The sequence below is a fragment of the Panthera onca genome, chromosome A1 (genome assembly GCF_046562875.1).
Source record: "Panthera onca isolate mPanOnc1 chromosome A1, mPanOnc1 haplotype 2, whole genome shotgun sequence".
NCBI classification, from domain to species: Eukaryota; Metazoa; Chordata; class Mammalia; order Carnivora; family Felidae; genus Panthera; species Panthera onca.
This window is the reverse complement of record NC_138339.1, coordinates 173,505,630-173,518,750: the sequence shown is the minus strand read 5'-3', so window position 1 is coordinate 173,518,750 and position 13,121 is coordinate 173,505,630. Positions and strand designations below refer to the sequence as shown.

Genomic DNA, 13,121 nt, shown 5'->3' with positions numbered 1-13,121 from the left:
TCAACAAGACCTTGGCAGATGGCCCTCCTGCCAGTCACTGTCCCACCACACTTACTTTCATCATTGCATGTCTCACCAGTTACTATTTCCACGTTTAGCCACTTCACTTGTTTATTGTTCTCTGCTCAATCCCTCTTGGTTCTAGAATGTCACATTCCTGACAGTGTGGGCTCTTGTCTATCTTATTCATAGCATTATTCCCAGAGCCCAGCATTAATAAATCATTGAACACATGCTTAGAAATACTTGGCCTCCTAAAATGAATTTTACTGAAAAAAAATCCACAAATATTTCTATTTTCCACTTTAACACAGATTCAAATTTTAAGCAAAAATTCCACTTGTTTCATCTATATCTTTGTTCCTGGATTACCCTGAATTAAAACCTGGATATTATATATTTCATTTGTTAGTATTTCAGAATCCATCTCTAAAAGGACATTTTTTTTCTTAATTTTTTTTAACATTTATTCATTTTTGAGAGACAGAGCGTGAGTGGGGGAGGGGCAGAGAGAGGGAGACACAGAATCTGAAGCAGGCTCCAGGCTCTGAGCTGTCAGCACAGAGCCTAAAGCAGGGCTCAAATTCACGAACTGTGAGATCATGACCGGAGCTGAAGTCAGACATTTAACCAACTGAGACACCCAGGAGCCTCTAAAAGGACATTCTTAGAAAAAAATTTTATAGTTTGTTTTGAATCAGGATCCAAATATGCTGCAACTGCTCATTATGTCTCTCCACTGTCTTCTGGTCTATAGACCGCCCCGGCCCCCCATATCTTTTTTATCTTTGCAATTCTTTTGCTGAAGAAACTAAACACGTGTCCTACAGAGTTTCTTCCAGTTTGGATTTTGCAGTTTCATTTTCATTGTGCTACTAACATGTTCTTCTATTCATGTGCAGTATAGCTTACTCCAAATCAGTATAACTGCATCAGAAGTTCAGGGTCTCTTTCCCAGAAAGCCAACATTATGGCATATTTCTTGGCCTTGCATTTTGGGGAGTCTTTAAAGTATCTTTCCAGCTTTCTCTGCTCTTGATGACTGCTCAAGTTTAGTATGTCATGGCCTGCCCACTGGACTCAGATGTCGGTGTGGGCTTTAGGGCCAGGCACAGCACTGGAGAAAGGAAAGGATGAGGCTTTCTGGAAACTGTGACTTTTAATTTCTAAAATCAAAAAATAGATATTTGAACTATTTGAACAATACAGAAAAGCCATGAACTCAGGGTAAGAAGGGGTAGGAAAACCTAAACTGTAATTGACAAATTGCTGGAGGCTCACAGTGGAAGAGTCTAAGAGTTAAAAACTCCAGGGAAGAGGGGAACTTTCCCAACTTGGTAAAGACTAGCTACAACAAACACCTACAGCTAATATCACGCTTGGTGGAAAAACTCAAAGCTTCCCCACTAAGATCAGGTACAAAGCAAGGAAGACCCTTTTCACTGCTGCTTTTCAACATTGTACTAGAAGTCCTTGCTAATGCAATAAGGCAAGGAAAGGAAGTAACAAATACACAGATTAGGGAGGAAGATACAGAATTTCTTTGTTTGCAGATGACATTAATGTCTTTATAGAAAATCCAAAAGAATTGGCAAAACAAACAAAAACCCACAACAACCCCAGAACTAACAACCAGGTATAGCAAAGTTGTGGGATAGAAGGTTAATATACTAAAGTCAGCTGCTTTCCTATATTCCATAATGGAAAGGTAGAATTTGAAATTAAAAACACATCACCCTTTACATTAGCACCCCAAAAATGAATACTTATGTATGAACCCAACAAAGTTTGTATGAGATCTAGGGGCACCTGGTTGGCTCAGCAGGTAAAGTGTCCAACTCTTGATTTTGGCTCAGGTCATGATCTCATGGTTGTGGGATCAAGCCCAGAGTCAGGCTCCATCCTGGGCATGGGACCTGCTTAAGGTTCTCTCTCTCCCTCTCCCTCTGCCCCTTCCCTGCTCGTGTTCTCATATGCATACACACTCTCTCTCAAAAAAATAAAATAAAATAAAACATGTAAAATATCTATAGGAGGGAAACTACAAAGTTCTGAAGAGCAAATCAAAGAACTAAATAAATGAATATCTGTGTTAATGGATAAGAAGACTCAATATTGTCAAAATGTCAATTTTCCCTACGTTGATCTACAGAATCAATGCAACCCTAATCAAAATCCCAGCAAGTTACTTTGTGGATAACAACAAACTGATTCTAAAGTTTGTATGAAGAAGCAAAAGTCCTAAAATAGCCAACGAGGTATTGAAGGAGAAGGATGAAGTTGGAGGACTGATGCTACTCGACTTTATGACTTACTATATAAAGCTACAGTAATCAAGACAGTGTGGTATTGTCCAAGGAACAGACAAACAGATCAGTGGAGCAGAAGAGAGAGCCAAGAAATAAACCCATATAAATATCACCACCTGATCTTTGACAAAGGAGCAAAAACAATACAATGGAACAAAGACAGTTTCTTCAACAATGGTACTGGAAAAACTAGACATCCACAAAGAAATGAATGTTGACACAGACTTCACATCCTTTACAAAATCGAACTCAAAGGGATCACCAACCTAAATGTAAAATGCCAAACTATAAAACTCCTAAAAATAACATAGAAGAAAACCTAGATGATCTCGATGATGCCTTTTTAGATTCAACACCAGAGACACAATCCATGAAAGAAATAATTGAGGGCGCCTGGGTGGCTCAGTTGGTTAAGCAAACAACTCTTCATTTTGGCTCAGGTCACGATCGCATGGTTCATGAGTTCAAGCCCCACACGGGGTTCCGCAATGTCACAGTGTGGAGCCTGCTTGGGATTCTCTCTCTCCCTCCCTCTCTGCCCCTCCCTCATGTGTGCATGCGCTCTCTCTCAAAATAAATAAATAAAATTTTTAAAGAGAAATAACTGATAAACAAGACTTCATTAAAATTGAAAACTTCTGTTCTGCAAAAGACAATGTGAAGAAAATGAGAAGACAAGCCACAGACTGGGAGAAAACATTTGCAAAACACACACAACTGATAAAAGACTGTTACCCAAAATATACAAAGAACTCTTAAAACTCAACAAAAAGAAAACAAACGACTACAAAATAGTCCAAAGACTATAACAGACACCTCACCAAAGAAGATACACAGATGGCAATTAAGCATAGGAAAAGATGCTCCACTTAACGTGTCGTTAGGGAAATGCAAATTTAAACAATGAGATACCACCCTACACCCATTAGAATCACCAAAATCCAGAGCATTGACATCAGCAAATGCTGGCAAGGAAGTGGAGCAACAGGAACCCTCACCCATTGCTGGTGGGAATGCAAAATGATACAGCCACTTAGATTACCTATGTCCATACAGAAACCTGCACACGTATCAGTTTATAGCAGCATTATTCGTAATTGCCAAAGCTTGGAAGCAACCAAGATGTTCTTCAGTAAGTGACCAGATAAATGAGACATGGAAGGACATTAAGTGCATTTTATTAAGTAAAAGAAACCAATCTGAAAAGGCTAAATCCTGAGTGATACCAACTATATGACATTCTGGAAAAGGCAAAATTACAGAGACAGTAAAAAGACCAGTGGTTGCCAGAGGTTGGTTAAGGGTGTGGGGAATGAATTGGGTCACAGCATTATAAGATGCATATTTTAACCTATGTCTCTCTGACTGCAAAACGCATGCTTTTTTTTTTCTTTTTGTTTTTCTAATGTTCATTATTTTTGAAAGACAGAGCAGGGGAGGGGCAGAGAGAGGGGGAGACAGAGAATCTGAAGCAGGCTCTGCGCTGACAGCAAAGAGCCCAACGCAGAGCTCAAATTCACAAACCGTGAGATTGTGACCTAAGCTGGTCAGATGTGTAGCCAACTGAGCAACCCAGGCACCCCAAAATGCATGCTTTTTTCTACCCCAACACTATCTCCACTGAAAAACTGCAACCAGGGTCAGAAATTCACTGACATAGATTCCAAAATCTGCCTGTAGTGCTAAAGCATGGACAGGAATCTGAGTCTTCCAGCTGCGAAAACAAAAGTTCTTCTTAAAATGAGTCTAAGTCCTGTTATGATACACTGGTATTTTTTAATTTCATTAAAAAAAATAATTTGACAACCACATCATTGGCACACACTGGCCTTTACACATGGCCATGAGACTTCCCCAGCTTTTGGAGGTCTCCATAAACACAAATTCATGACTGCAGGCTAAAGTCAAATAGCTATTTAAACAAAATCAATTGTCTTCCTATAAATCTTATCATAGGCCAAATATCCCCACATGTCCGAACCTGGAGTTGAAATACTTGTAACATCTTGGACCCCCAGCTGGCCTATGTGCCAACTATTCTTAGAAGCAGACTTGACTTCCCCTCCCTGAATCACCGCTTCTTACAGCATCATCACTGCAACCCCTGGCCTTCTTCCGGTACCACCGCTATTCACCTCCTAGGAAAGGCGCGAGGCCTTGCAGAGATCCTGAGGAGTCACAGCTCACTACCAAGAAGCCAGTGTGGAAATCAACACCACATGTCAGATGCCATTTGCTGAGACTTCCTTATGCTGCATGTGCATTAGCTCATGGAATTCTCAGAACAGCCCTAAAAGATACCTACTACTAATGTTCTCATTTTCCAGATGAGGAAACTGAGGTCTAGATGTTAACTGACTTGCATGGTGGAATAGTTAGGATTCAAACCCAGACAGTCTAACTCTGGAATTGTCACCCTAAAGGGCTCACACTGCTCAGTCCATCAAGAGACAATGGCAAGGCACCTAAGAGAGCAGAGTGTATCTATACCACACTAAGTAGGAATAAATGGTCTGGGCAATCCTACCTCTACATGGTCACACTGGGGCACGCCATACACCCAACACTGTTATTCAGAGGCTCTGCTGAGTGGCCAACTTGGCAGGTGTCAGTCATTAAATAAAACGAAGCCCTTACCTTTATTCATGTGTATCATTCAAACTTGAAAATCTTTACTAATAGCTATTTCTATAGTAACTAAAAGAATGAAAAAATGTTCATAAACATAAAATTTCTGTATGTCATAGCTGTTAACATATCACTGATTGCTACCAAAGCTAAATTATTTTTAATGTCTAAATAGAACCTATTCTATTCGTTGTTTAATAGATGTATTTATCAAAGGCCATATCAACACTATTTATAAATATGTACATGGCATTTATGAAACAAATAGGCAATTAGCAACATTAGGTGTCATTTGAGTATTATATCTCAGGGTTGTGTACCCAAGGCTAAACACTAAGCCTTTCTAACAGTATTCTGTCCCAATTGTTCACCTATCTTAAGTACACTTCTCTCAAGACTCCTGTTGGGTCAGTCCTAAGCACTAATGACCACATCATAATCTGTGCCTACATCCAGTTCTCTGCATTTACTCACGCCCCTAGTACCTAAGTGCACTGAGGCTTTTTTTTCCTCCCAGTAAACTCTACTCCTACCATGGGGCTCGAACTCACAACCCTAAGATCAAGAGTCACATGCTCTACTGACTGAACCAGCCAGGCGCCCATTCACTGAGGCCTTTTAATTCATATTTAGCCAAAGTGACTACAATGTAAGGATATGAAATCAGTCTTGTCAGCCTGTTGCTTCTCTGATAACTTTATCAAACATTGTTGATACCCTTTGCATTTTCTCCATCTAATCAATAAAAAAATATATACAACTGATTTCTATTATACTAAAAAATTACAATATTTATCTTAGCTCAATATCTAACCTGTAACAGTTAGAGATTAAACACAGAAAAGCAAGAGGTTTCACTTTTTTTAATACTATTCTTACATTAATAAAATATATTTTATTTTACTTTTTAATGTTTATTTATTTTGAGAGAAAGAGAGAGAGAGTACACATGCAAGTGGGGTAGAGACAGAGAGAGAGAGGGAGAGAGAGAATCCTAAGCAGACTCCATGCTCAGCACAGAGGCAGCCCCCAGGTTAGATCACTGGGCTAGATCTCATCACTGAGCCAGAAAATCAAGAGCACGATGCTTAACCAACTGAGACACCCAGGCGCCCCATAAAATATACTTAAAATACTACATGTTCAGGGGTGCCTGGGTGGCTCAGTTGGTTAAGCTTCTGACTTCGGCTCGGGTCATGATCTCGTGGTCCATGGGTTCAAGCCCACAAAGTCAGGCTCTGTGCTGACAGCTGGGAGCCTGGAGCCTGCTTCAGATTCTGTGTCTCCCTCTCTCTCTGCCCCTCCCCCACTGGCACTCTGTGTGTGTCTCTCTCTCTCTCAAAAGTAAACATTAAAAAATTTTTTTTAAATACCAGTTCAATTAACAAATACTGTTGTTCTATATCACTAATATTGTTACATTAGTCAGTGTTCTTGGTCTTAGGAGATATGCAAACTGAACTACTTAGGAGTCTGGAACTCACTGGCCAAGGGTTCAAAAATAATATGTATATATAGAATGAGAAAATAAAGCAAATGTGGCAAATGTTAACAACTGGAGAATCTGGGGGAGGGGTTTATGAATTTCTTTGCACTATTCTTACAACTTTTCAGCAAGCTTGAGAATATCTTGAAATAAAAGCCCCACAAATTTAATCATTCCAGATCATCTGGGGCCAGACCTCGACGGCAATTTGTACCTGGTTTATTTCTCATTACATCAATTAGGGGGAGGACACAGTTTCTTAAACAGCCAGCGTTTATAAAAAGGACTTTCAGCAAAGCACGACAGACAACATTGCTTGTTTAATTATTAATCCTCTGGTTGTCTACAGAAGGTAACGAACCATGTCAGCTGTTGGTTAAAATTACTATTTTGCTTAACTATGTTGTTTCTTCTGATTTGCAGTAAAAATCTCACAAAGGGGGAAAAAAAATCGGTGATCTAGGAAAGGACTCTCAATACCGAGGTGGGAATCGAGGATGTTAAACTGGATTATGATTCGGAATCACAACGCAGCGTCCCACCTGGTAATAGCTGGCTTTGGTCTCGATCATCAGCTGCTGGGTCGAGATTATCTTTTTCCTGCGTTTACACTCTTCCTTGAGTAACTTGATCTCGCCGGCCTGCTTGGTGAGGAGCTTCCTGCTCTGCTCGCCATCGGCCAGGCTCAGGCGCAGACGCTCTTCCAGGTGGTGCAGCTGCGAGGTGAGGAACTCCTGCGAGTGCAGCAGGTACTCGATGGTGAGCTGCGCCAGGCGGATGAGCTTCAGCAGCACCGGGTCCACCCCCGACTGGCAGTGCGGGCACTTCTCGTCCTCCAGCTTGCAGAAGGTGATGTTCATGATGTTCTCCTGCAGCGTGAGCACGTCCACGGCGCCCGCCACCTTGTCCACGTCGATGGCGCTCAGCCGCCGCCAGTCGACGCTCTCCAGCCGCGGCCGGAACTGGAAGAAGGGCAGGGGGACCGACGCCACGCTGGGGGGGCCACAGGCCATCGTGGCCGCTCCCGCCGCGGCAGCTGCTGCGCGGGCGTCGGGTCCTTCCAGGCCGCTGCCCAGCGGGTAGTAGACGTGCTTCTGAAAGGGCTGAGGGGAGGAGGCAGCGTAGGGGTGGTGAGGGAGCTGGGAGTCCCGGGGAGCCCCGGCCGCCCCCAAGTCCCACATCGCCAGCAGCCCGACCTCCCCGCTCTCACTTACCATGCTTGGAAGCAAACCCGCGGCCTCAGCTGGTATCCGAGGATGGGGCGGTCCCGTCTACCCGGCCCCGGCCGCCTCCCGGGCCGCCGCCGCCCCACCCTTCGGGAGCGGGAGATGGCCGGGTCTCCGGCGGCGGCGGCGGCGGCGGCCTAAGGTCTGGGCGTCCAGGCCGTTGCTATGGCAGCGCCCTGACCCGGACTTAGAGCAAAGGGCGCGCCAGCCCCCGCACAGTCAGCGTGCGCCCAGGGCCCTGCGGGACCAGAGGAGACCTCGTGGGCGAGCCCGTCCACGGAAGAGGGCACTTCCTGAGCGCCAGCTCACCGGGCCACCACCCTCCCTGGCTCTGGGGCTGACCCTCCCTGTCCTTAAGGAGTGGGGAGCCACATCCCCGGGAACTTTCCGTTCCGGCCGCTAGCCTCCGGTTATTCACCCCTGTCCTCACCTTAGATTTTGAGATCAGAAATGCCTATTCATCCTCCTCTTTTACACACAGACTTAAGAAACGTTAAACAACAAAACTATGTAAAATTAAATGGGATGGAGGGGAACTGGCTTCAAAACAGCAGGAAGACACTTTTGGGGCTATAACAGAAATATTCTGTTTTGATTGTGCTTACTGTTTGTTGATTACCGGGGTATATACATTTGCCAAAACTTATCGAATTGTGCACTGAAAATTAAGGGTGCATTTGTACATTATATCTCAATAAAGTTTTAAAAATTAAAATAGTGGCAGAGCTAATTATATCTGACGGCAGGCTTTCTAAATTTCTTACACCCGAAATACTTTTTAAAATGGGGTCTCTTTTCCTCTATGGATTGCCTACATATAAAAATAAGGTACTGGTAAGTACAAGACACTGATAAAAGTACAAATTAAGGGGCGCCTGGGTGGCTCAGTCGGTTAAGTGTCCGACTTCAGCTCAGGTCACGATCTCGCGGCTTTTGAGTTGGAGCCCGGCATGAGCCCCGCACGCACTGGGCTCTGTGCTCACGGCTTGGAGCCTGGATCCTGCTTCAGATTCTGTGTCCTCTCTCTCTGCCCCTCCCCCGCTCATGCTCGCTCTCTCTCTGTCTCAAAAATAAATAAACATTAAAAAAAAAGTACAAATTAAGGAACTTCCACAGATATTATTAATACTTTTTGTACTTGTCTTCCCAAAAAGATACCTTTTCAAAATGTGAAGGTAAAAAAATTACATATATATATATATATATATATATATATATATATATATGGAGGGGAACTTTAACCATCAGCTTTGTACCATCAAGTTTTAGAGGGCCCCGGTGTTTACCTTACAAACTTGTGAGGCAGCTGCATTCTGTGATCTGCAGAGATCTGCAGCATCTGCTGCTAGTTGCTCTAACAGCAACTTGTAGACATCAGGCCTTTCATTCTTGGGGTCTTTTGGGTGATGCCTGTGGCTACCACAGAGATCAATGAGCTGAGGAAAAGCCAGACATTCCTCAATCCACCGGGGTGTCCCTGCGTGGACCAACCATCAGGAATTTTTTTTTCTTTCCTAACAGCCAGATATGTGAGTAGGAGAAAGGAAAATACCATTCAGAGTAACTTCAAGCAAAGTTGTTATATCAAATATTTTTAGCACTCCCAGATATTGTGAACTAGAAATAAATCCATATAAAAACATCCAAGAAATAAAGCATGCAGTTCATATGACTTCATATAAACTGTACATCCAAACAACTTTTAATGGGCCTTTAGGAAAAAAGAACTATTAACGGTTCACTGCAGCCAGTATAAAATTAAAGATCTAGGTTCAAAGTTTGATTTTTCCATATACTTGCTGCTTGACCTAGAACAAGTTATGTCAGTCCTAGGCCTCAGTTTCCCTATCTGTTTAAAGGACGTCAGGTTACCGACCTGGCAGGTCTGTGTCCTGTGGGCTCCATCCACTGGACTGCAGGATCAGCGGGAACAAGGGCCGTGATTTCTTTTGCTCACCGTGTGTCCCCAGCACCTAACAACGGACAGGCACAGTGAGGAGCTGAGAATTTGCCAAATGGACACGTGGATAAAGAATGATTGAATGAATTAGACGCTTAAATAACTGTTGGCTCCCGGCCGGTATCCCTCCTATTTTCTGTGCCTCTGGCCTCTTAAGGGATTCACCCGTGCTCTGGGCCCAGGCCCTCGGAGCTGAATGAGAGGGCTGGTCCGCACGCCCCCGCTGCGGTCCAGGGAAGAGGCGCGCGGGACTGAGGTGCCCATCTCCGTTCGCCGCCACCACTCCGGCCCAGAGCGCCGCGCTGCTGGCCATCCTTGCCCCTTTGGTTGAATCTCGGTCGCAAGATGGCCGGAACAGGAAAGAAGGGGGCACGCTTTCCCGTTCCCTCCGTCCCCCATCCCGCGGCTGGGCAGCAGCCCCGCGCGGCGCAACCAGTCCTTGGTGCACTGCAGGGCCGGCCAGCTGAACCCGCAAAGACAAAGGCCGAGCTAGGTGGGCTCCAGCGAGGGCTCGGCGCCACCCGTTAGAAGGTAAACTGAGGGTGGGGGCTGCCGCAGCCTTGCCAGCGGGGTCTGCAGTGCCTAGCCTCGCAGCCGGGGAAAGCGGGCGGAGGCCCTGGCTTCGCGGGCCCCGAGATGCCCGGTCCGCCGCAAGCTCCCAAGGTCTCCGGGCGCATCCCGGGCCTCGGCTCACCCCAGTTGCGCGCTCCTTGGCGGGAGCCGGGCGCCGGGCGCTGCAGGCGGACTGGGGCGACGCTGGGGGGCCCAGACCCCAGAGGCGCTGCTGGCGCAGGCGGGGCCCGCGGAGGCAGAGGAGCAGCCGAGCGGGAGGCGGCGGGCCGGCTCCTTCTTCCAGGGCGCAGGATGAAGCCTGTCTGGTTTGGGCAAGTTGCGGCGTGGCGGGCCTGGCGCTGTTCGGGCCTTTCCAGACTCGCGGCCGCTGGCGCCTCGGGATCCCCCACCCCCCACCCGCCCCCCTCCCCTCTGCGATCTCCCTCCGGCCTCTCCTCTCGGCGTCCCAGCTCCTCTGGCAGCTGGGCGGGACCGCGCGCGTCTAGACCGCAGCACTAAAATGCGCTCCGCCAATCCCGCCGTTGGTGCAGACACGTGGTGCCGGGGCGCGCTCTGTTGCTGGCGTGGGATGTTCTTCCCAGAAAGGCTTTTCAAAGAGAAACCAGGTTCAGTCCAATCCTTCGGGTGGCCTGGCCCTCACCATAGGGGCTTTCTGTGAACTCGCTCCCAAGAAGAGAGGAGTTTTCATTGCAGAAGTCTGCAGATGCAAGGAACCTTGAAGAGGCTATCTAATGCAGCTGTGCATTTGAGTGACGTGGAAAACGGGATTAGGGTCTGTGCACAGAAGCACACACGGAGTAAACCCACGTAGGTTTCCGCGTTCTTTCGGTTTTGTCCACTTCAGGACGCGAGGCACGTATCTCTGTTGGTACAAAGTTTGACAGTGGGGGGAGACGGGATATCGCAGTTCAAGAGTAGTGTAGTTATTTTTTTAACCTAAAATTGGAACACTTGGTCTGACAATTGGACAAAATTCAGTATTTTAAAATAAGTAGTAATCCGGAAAGTATGTATTCATGTATCATTTATAACAGCCATGAGCTTGACCCAGATTGAGAAATTTGAGTGCGTATTTTGCATAATTTTAGCGTCTGCTCTAGCAAAAAAATGTTCTTCACTTAGAAAGGAGTAACTACAGAATCTTTTCAGGATGGTAACATGTTTTCCCTGTGATTCTCCCTGACCCAATCAATTTTGTACCGCATTTTATTTAGCACAAGTCTTCAAGCATAGTAGTAGCTTAATAAGTATTTATGTGAATTCCTTTCTTTAGTTTTTACTTGAAATCATGAGGCCTTGCACAGCCTTGTGAGATTTTTAAATATGTTGAATTTTAAAATGCTTCAATTCGAAAGTGAATCCAAGATCCCATAAGAATCCTCTAAAGTAGAATGGTTAGAGGGCACCTGAGTGGCTCCCTCGGTTAAGCTTCTGACTTGGGCTCAGGTCATGATCTCACAGTTGGTGAGTTTGAGCCCTGCCTCGGGCTCTGTGCTGACAGCTCAGAGTCTGGAGCCTGCTTCAGATTGTGTATCTCCCTCTCTCACTGTGCCTCCCATGTTCATGCTCTGTCTCTCTCTCTCTCTCAAAAATAAATAAACTTAAAAAAAAAAAAGTAGAATGGGTAAAGATCTCTAGGTAGAATTTTCAGGCATTATGAAGTAGAAAGGCCATTGCTTTTGCAAAGTCTATAGTCTGTAGCCCTTTCTGGTATGTGTGTGAGTGTGTGTGTGTGTGTGTGTAGCATGATTGTTGAACATTATTTGATGATACACTATTTGAGTTCCTCATATCCATCATTCCCCACGGTCAGTACCTTACTCCACATATATGGAGTTGGAAGAAATAAAGTGAACCAGTTGACTTTGGTAAGGCATGGCAATCATTCATACACTCTTGATTCTTTCAAACTTCTCATACCAGTTAGCACAGCCCAGCAGGAAGTGGTTATGATAATTACACAATTCACTTTTAAGAAGGTATGTAGGGGGGCACCAGGGTGACTCAGTTAAGTGTCAGACTTCAACTCAGGTCATGATCTTGGGGTTCACAAGTTCGAGCCCTGCATCAGGCTCTGTGCTGACAGCTCAGAGACTAGAGCCTGCTTCAGAATCTGTGTCTCTCTGCCCCTCCCCTGCTCATGTTCTGTCTCTCTCTCTCTCTAAAAACAAACAAACAAACAAAAAACTATTTAAGTATCTGTCTCCAATAGACAATGAGAACTTCAGGTATTCTAGCATGTTGAGCATGTAGTAAATGCTCAAATAAGTATTTTTTGAAGACAGAAATATCCTAAAAAAGGAAAATAGAAATATTGGTGAATATTGATTCTTATAGTAAGTAAACAAAAATGTAGTTTAATTTATTTCAAAATTTTGTTTCTATTTCTCTTGTTTGAAAATAGCAAGTGTGAGAAAATGAAAATTACATTGAGGTAGGCAGTTGGGGTAGTGATTAGCACCCATTTATTATCATTTTTTTAAGTGTATTTATTTTGAGAGACAGAGAGCAAGAGAGCGTGGAGAAGGGGCAGGGAGAGGGGGAGACCGAGAATCTCAAGCAGACTCCACACTATCAGCACAGGGTCCGATGTGGGGCTCGATCTCATAAACTGTGAGATCATGACCTGAGCCAAAATCAAGAGTTAGATGCTCAACTGACCGAGCTACCCAGGTACCCCCACATCGATTTATCATTAAACACAATCAGGCCTTACATGAGTAAAAACAAGATTAGATACCGAAAGTGGGACTATGAAGCAAAATACTTAAAATGTATTGAACCAGACAATACATGTCATGTATGCCCTTATCTTGATCACCTGACTAATGTCTTTTAGTCATAAGTATAATATCCTATATATAGTATGAACAGTCTATAAAATGTATATGCACAATTTGAGGAGTAATAGAATGAATACTTGTATACTCACCACCCAG

General features: G+C 44.8%; 1 protein-coding gene across 6 annotated transcripts in view; it reads right to left on the bottom strand.

The window, feature by feature from the left end:
• The window catches only part of DZIP1 (DAZ interacting zinc finger protein 1), a 55,708-nt gene extending 45,120 nt beyond the window's left edge, over positions 1 to 10,588 (bottom strand). For 3 of the 6 annotated variants that reach the window (XM_078432428.2, XM_078432432.2, XM_078432433.2), the window contains exons 1-5: positions 10,304 to 10,588; positions 9,526 to 9,622; positions 8,936 to 9,163; positions 7,638 to 7,887; positions 6,966 to 7,526 (exon numbers count right to left, since the gene is read on the bottom strand). In XM_078432428.2, coding sequence (XP_078288554.1) covers positions 6,966 to 7,526; positions 7,638 to 7,640 — 564 coding nt within the window. In that variant the 5' untranslated portion in view covers positions 7,641 to 7,887; positions 8,936 to 9,163; positions 9,526 to 9,622; positions 10,304 to 10,588. The remainder of the gene's footprint in view (positions 1 to 6,965; positions 7,527 to 7,637; positions 7,888 to 8,935; positions 9,164 to 9,525; positions 9,623 to 10,303) is intronic. The other 3 variants (XM_078432430.2, XM_078432431.2, XM_060636836.3) reach the window with 3 other exon arrangements.
• Between the last annotated feature and the right edge of the window lie 2,533 nt (positions 10,589 to 13,121).